General features: G+C 39.6%; 1 protein-coding gene across 2 annotated transcripts; it reads right to left on the bottom strand.

Annotated features, from left to right (window-relative positions):
* Nucleotides 1-1,999: 1,999 nt before the first annotated feature.
* camlg (calcium modulating ligand) lies at nucleotides 2,000-5,348 on the bottom strand. Of its 2 annotated transcripts, none has more exons than XM_053332394.1 (4): nucleotides 5,096-5,348; nucleotides 3,877-4,340; nucleotides 3,627-3,692; nucleotides 2,000-3,284 (listed from the first exon to the last, which is right to left on the bottom strand). In XM_053332394.1, exons 1-4 carry the CDS (start codon nucleotides 5,247-5,249, stop codon nucleotides 3,093-3,095), a joined length of 876 nt encoding a protein of 291 aa, XP_053188369.1. In that variant the 5' UTR covers nucleotides 5,250-5,348; the 3' UTR covers nucleotides 2,000-3,092. The 2 variants fall into 2 exon arrangements, with proteins under 2 accessions (XP_053188369.1, XP_053188370.1); XM_053332395.1 differs by having other exon boundaries at nucleotides 3,877-4,337.
* Nucleotides 5,349-6,221: the final 873 nt, after the last annotated feature.

Below are 6,221 nucleotides of genomic sequence, written 5' to 3'. Positions count from 1 at the left end.
AATAATCCAATAATAAATAAATAAATACTGTACATAAGGACGGTGAGAATCAAAACACAGTGTATCACACAAGTAGTATTTATTTGGTATGAATTATTCATTCCTGTGTATGTTTTTAAGCAGACTCTTTACATCATGTCAACACTAAATTTGTTACCTAAGTTCAACTACATCAGAACCATTAAAAACAGTTATTCTGTAAACATTATTGAAAAAAAAAAAACAATCAAGTAATTCAGACAAGTCTTAGGATAAATCACACCAATCCATTTACATGAGAAAAAATATTCACATTAATAAATTAATTTGGATGAAATTAAAACAGAGGAGTGAGAAAATAACAGCACAGAAATAGATTATATATATATATACGTGTATATATGAAGTATGTATGAGGCTTGAACAAAGCAAAGCGGGACATGTCACCAGAATTACCCAAAACAAATAAGACCCACTGCCCCACACTGAACTGCAGTGACAGCGCCTTCCAGTGAAACCCAAAACATCCCCGTCAATCACATATTACATGTACATATCTGAATGAAGTTTACTGCATTTACAAGCTCATAGCCGTGCAAAATATACACTCCACATTCAAGGACGAAATGCTTCTTCTGAGTTCACAACTTAAACAAAAGGAGGAAAAGTTGTTTGTGATGTATGTGGACCCTTTCTGAACACTTGATGACAGATCACGACAGAAAACATAACTTTAAGCATTGCCTATGAAGAAACCTGTCACAACACAAACACATGTGATTCATATCCACCTATTAAAAGGAGAGTTTTTTTTAAAGACATCAATCAGAGCCAGCAGGAACTGACTGACTTCTGTTGCGCTATTGAAAAAGTTCCTTTTTTCAGATGATGCACTACAAATCTACAAAAAATGTTCTTAAATTCTCAAACTATCTTTTTATTCCTAAACTAACCATAAGGCTGGAGGGCCATGTGTGTAACTGTTCCTTAGGTTTTGTAACCTCAAATTAACGAGCATTGAGTTTGATGTGATTGAAGAAAGTTTATCATTTATCCTCAATCCATGTGTGGTTTCACTCTCTTTAGCCTTCTGTGTCTGCTATTTCAAGATATTAAGAATACAATCAATGTTGTTGATCTCAGTTTTATTTATGTATTCAGTTGCCAGCACTTTCCGATGGACCTAAATTGATCTCACAGCTGTGTCTTCTAAACTTAGATCAATATAAGCGTGTTAAATAAATGCTGACTGTCAGGCTGTCTCTGCATTTCCTTCATGAATTTCTTGTTCTGGACAGGAAGCCTTAAAAAGGTGTTGGAGGTCCTTATTCAGCTGTGGATTATAGCAGAGGAAAGGGCTATACATGACATATTTAACCACAGACTTCACAAACAAGAGGAAATACTTCATAATTTAAAAAGGCAGAATCCTGAGAGTAAAGCCAGAAATCCAATTTTTAGTGTCTTGAAACTGATCTCTTAATACAGTTTGTTCAAATGGCCCTAATCCTCTTCTGTAAAGAATCCTTTGTCTTTACAAGAAACCTGCTCTTGGATCTCCATGCTGGCACCCAGTGGTTAGATAGCTGCCATTTATGACACAATTGCAAAGCTTCAATGCAGCCTACAGCTCGGGGGGGGCAGACGTAGCAAATCAGCAGAGGCAGTGATAATGTATGAGGGAAAGGGAACCACCTGCTACTGTCAGTTCTGATAATCCTCAATCTTAAGCCTTCAAGCTTAATTTGATCATCAGCTGTCAATCATAACGGATCAAGAACCTCAATAAACCTCTTCACTCCAAGGTTGTGATCACTTACTTTACACCTCAGTCAATTCATGAGCTGTATTATTGACTGAAATCATAAACTGGCAAAGTTTAGATGCAGGATTTGAATGTCATGAACTGAAAATGCAATGACCCCCAATTCTGCCTGCCTGATGTCCTGCAGGACTGACTAAAATGACAAAAAGGCATTCATAGTGTTGTTTAATAGTTAGGAGATAGACTACCTCCAAATTTCTTCAGCAGTTTTTAATTTTACCGTCAGATTTGGTTTCACAGCAGAACCCCCGCAAAAGAGACACACTAGCTGAGAATATGACACCCTGCCCAGCTTATGCGCTCTATTTGGAGACCGTTAATATAAAGAAACGCTCGAGGCTGAGAGATAATAGTTGTGAGGTTGTGGTGAAATCTTAACACACAATATGAACAGTGTGTGACATCTGTTTTTTTTTAGAAAAGTCTGTTGTTTAAAGCAAGACATTCTTCCTCCTACAAATAAAAAGTTGGTCAGTTTAATACACTCAGCAGTTTTATAGCTGTAGTCATACTTGGTCTGGAGTGACCACTAGCTTATGGCAGCTAATGCTAGCAAACTTTAGATAGATATTTTCTATACAGCAGGTTTTAGTGAGTAAGTTTGCTGACTTTATGACTCTTCTCTCCCTGTTGCACTGTTTTCACATTTACCATTATCCCACAATTGCCATAGAGTTAAGTTTTGGACTTGGATGCTGTAAAACACAACTTTTATCTTTTAGAGTTCTGCAATAGTTAATATCAGAATGGAGATGTGCACAAGCAACATCTCATTTGCCATATCGTAATATGCATCAATACTGGTATTTCTTTTATCAATAACATGAAACTGAAAGTTCAGAAACAGTGCCAAGCCCTAGAGGAGTTCCAGTGTTTCCAGATTATAAATCAGACTGAATCTGTGTCTGCTCACTATAACGTCAAATCTGTGCTAGACCTGACAAAAGAAAACATATCTCTCAGCACGAAAAATGCCAATGTACATTCTTCACACACAACAAATACCGTTTCTCTGCTTCTGCCCAGAGTAAAAGTAACATGGAGATCCGTAACCAACACTGGACTCTCTGGTCACATGAAGCTTTCGTAGAATCCTGAAGCACTGAAATAATGAGCACAAGTCCTGCTAACGCGTGAACCAGATCATGAAGGCAGCAAGGACTCATTTCCAGACCATCATAAACAAACCCACGCCAGCTGACGTTGATGAACATGCCTTGTTGTGTTGGGACGCAGAGGGAGGGGACAACAAGGATAAGTATGGGGTTGCTTAGGTCCTGCTGGTCTATCAGGGAGTCTCTGAACCAATGAGCTGCAGGATCTCATGAGAGATTATGAAGGTGAAGAAGTAAATGCAGAGGTCGGCGAACACGTCGCCCATCCTCCTGTAGGTTTCCATGGAGCGGTTTATGACCTCAGCAGGGATGCCGGAGAGCAACAGGGCGGCAGTGAGCACAGTGGTCTTGGTCTTCTTCTCTACCTGGAAGAACAGGAATACATGCAAAAGTCTTTAATCGCATAGCTAAAAATAACATGTGACCCCTTTATGGAAAAAGGAGTAAATTAAACAAACCACAATTACATCTATACCTTCATTAACATCACTCAAAATCATATCAATCAATCATTTTAAATCCTCCAGACTGACACCCACAAAGTGGCTTCTGACATTAATGGTTACAATATTTCTTCTTGAAAATTGTGTCTCAATTATTCTGAAACTGTCTGTATATTATTTATATTTTGTACATACATTATGTGCTACAACTTTCATCTATAACAACAGAAAATAAATGGTAAAACATATGTAGAGCAAACTCACCTTTGGAAAGTATTTGGACAACCCCATATAGGCCAGTTCAAGAGTCAGAAATGGAGCAAATATTGACTAGAAAGAAAGAATATGAGGGTCACATAATGTCTCCAGTAGTAAGATGCATTATTATGGAGACCACAAAATAAATAACATAAAAAGTAATATGTAAAACCTCTCTAATGATCATACACTGTTGGTTAGTTGTTAACATGTAACATGACCCAGGTGTGAATCTCACAGAAACATGGCGTCTTACCAGATACTTGCAGACAAAAACCCTGACGAAGATAGCGAGGAGGATGCTGCCGATGAGCCTGAACACTCTGAACGCATCAAACTCCTCTGAGTCAGACTCTCCATCCTGGGCTGGCTTCTCATTGGCCAGCTGACCTCGCAGTTTCATGGCGTCGTCAAAACGGGACAGGTACTTCTGGATGCCTCGGCGCGGGGAGCCGCTGAGGTCATCTGACACCCGCTCCCCCCTCGGTCTTTGTCGGACCCCTCCGATGTCATCTTCCAGAGTAAGGCCCAGCGGCTCGCTGCAGTCTGGCAGTGGTGAGCCCCTCCTCTCTGGGGTGGCACTGCGAGAGCGGCTGCCAAACCCTGAAGCCTCCGACAGGAAGGGAGATGGTCTCGGGGAAGATGAGGATGACGACCACGGCTCTGACCTGTCGAGATCAAGGTGGAAGCGGGGTTCTGTCGGACGCCGGGACGCTCCTGCTGAGGATATGAGACAAAATCAGTGACATCACATTTAACTAGTGCTGAAACATTTAGTCGACTGAGTAATTAAGATACTAAAATGACAAAGGTGATCTGTTCCTCTAATGTAACAACATGCTGCTTTTCTGTTTTAGGGGGTCGTGAGATGATTAATCAGAGAGGAAAGAAGAAAAAACAAAGTTCAGTTTGGCCTTTTATCTAATCTTTGATTTTTGGTGAAATATTGGATAATTTGAACATTTATTGAAATGAAACCATGTGAGACGTTTAGAGGGAAAAATCACTATTTGGTAGAGCTGTTAACAACTCATAGACATCTGACATTTGAGCCTGACTACACACTGCTTTTTGTAAGACGTCAAAAGACAAATAGGTTGGAAACCACTGGTTACTTCTTTAACAATGTGCTTGTTATATTATCCATTGTGTCAAATCTTCATCTGAATGGTGACTAAAGGTGCCAAATAAATGATGTGGAGTAGAAAGTAAAATATTTCATTCTGAAATGGAGAGGAGTGTAATCTAGTAAAGGTACCTCAAAATTGTACTTAGGTAGTGTATTTCAGTAAATGTATTTAATTACTTTCCATCACTGCATTTAGGGCCAGGTGGTTGTTATTTCTATAAATCCCTTTGTGTGAATATGAATGGTGATAGTAACATTATAGAACAATGGCAATGTGCTGACTGTCGACCAAAACAGCAGCAGTAAGACGAAGCAGGCGGTATTCAGACAGTTTTAAGCAGCATACCGTTGTTTTCAGCCTCGCTTTTGGTGAAGCCCACGATCCTGTGCATCCTGTCCTCTGAGTTCATCAGCAGCTTTCTCCTCCGGATCTCTGCTCTCCTCTGCGCCGCCGACAGCGAGCCCGTCTTCTCCTCGCTGCTGGCCTCCACAGACTCCATGTTGAAATAAATGAGCGTTAACCACAATGTATAGGTAGATACACGGCACACACAGTACACTAGTGTTACACGGCGGCGGTAAACATGACGGAGTGAGACCCGAACAGAGGGACGCACGGCGATGATGTCACCGCAGGGAAAGAAAGGACGCACAGCGATGATGTCAGCTGTAAGCATGACAAAGAGGTTTTGTTGTGTGTTTATGCCCTCAGTGTTGACTTACAGGAAAAACACACGCCTTAAAAAGGTTAAATCCACAATGTAATTTACAATTAGGCCTACTACTTGACTACAATTACTGACCGACTTTTTTCCCCTTGCTATTTTCCCTAAAACATATTTTATACAGCTTTAATTATTTTGTGAGCCTGTCTGGTAGAGATGGGATAAACAATCATGCTACAGGTTGAAATGGTTTCATTTTAACAGATTGAATGTACTTTGGATAGTTCTGTCATGTTTTCCTCAGGGTTCATTAACTCATCTCAGGCTCCTCTCTGTAGAAATGTGTGATTGTTTATTCTGAACCATTATTATTACACACTTTAGTAGACCACTCTACTATGTATAAATATTTCTTGTTGCAATTTAAGTTATCCAGTGATATGAGTAATTTAGCAGGGGGTTTGAACACTTGAATGCAAGGCATTGTATGTCAAATTCTCATTAGGAGCCCCCCTTAAGGACTGATCCTATCATCTATGAAACAGGATGCTAAGACATTAATTTGTACTTTTATTACTAGTAGGCTAGATTATTGCAATGCACTTTTTACTGGTCTCTCACAAAACTTACAATTTGTACAGAACTCTGCAGCAAGACTTTTAAGCAAGACTAAAAAAGGACAGACCACATCACTCCTATTTAAGATGACCTGCACTGGCTTCCTGTTTCTTTTAGAATTAATTTAAATGTCCTTTTAATGGTCTACAAAGCTTTGAATGGTATAGCACCTTTATACATTACTGAACT

Source organism: Scomber japonicus, chromosome 13, assembly GCF_027409825.1.
Source record: "Scomber japonicus isolate fScoJap1 chromosome 13, fScoJap1.pri, whole genome shotgun sequence".
Classification (NCBI taxonomy): domain Eukaryota; kingdom Metazoa; phylum Chordata; class Actinopteri; order Scombriformes; family Scombridae; genus Scomber; species Scomber japonicus.
This window is presented reverse-complemented; position numbering and strand designations above follow the sequence as displayed.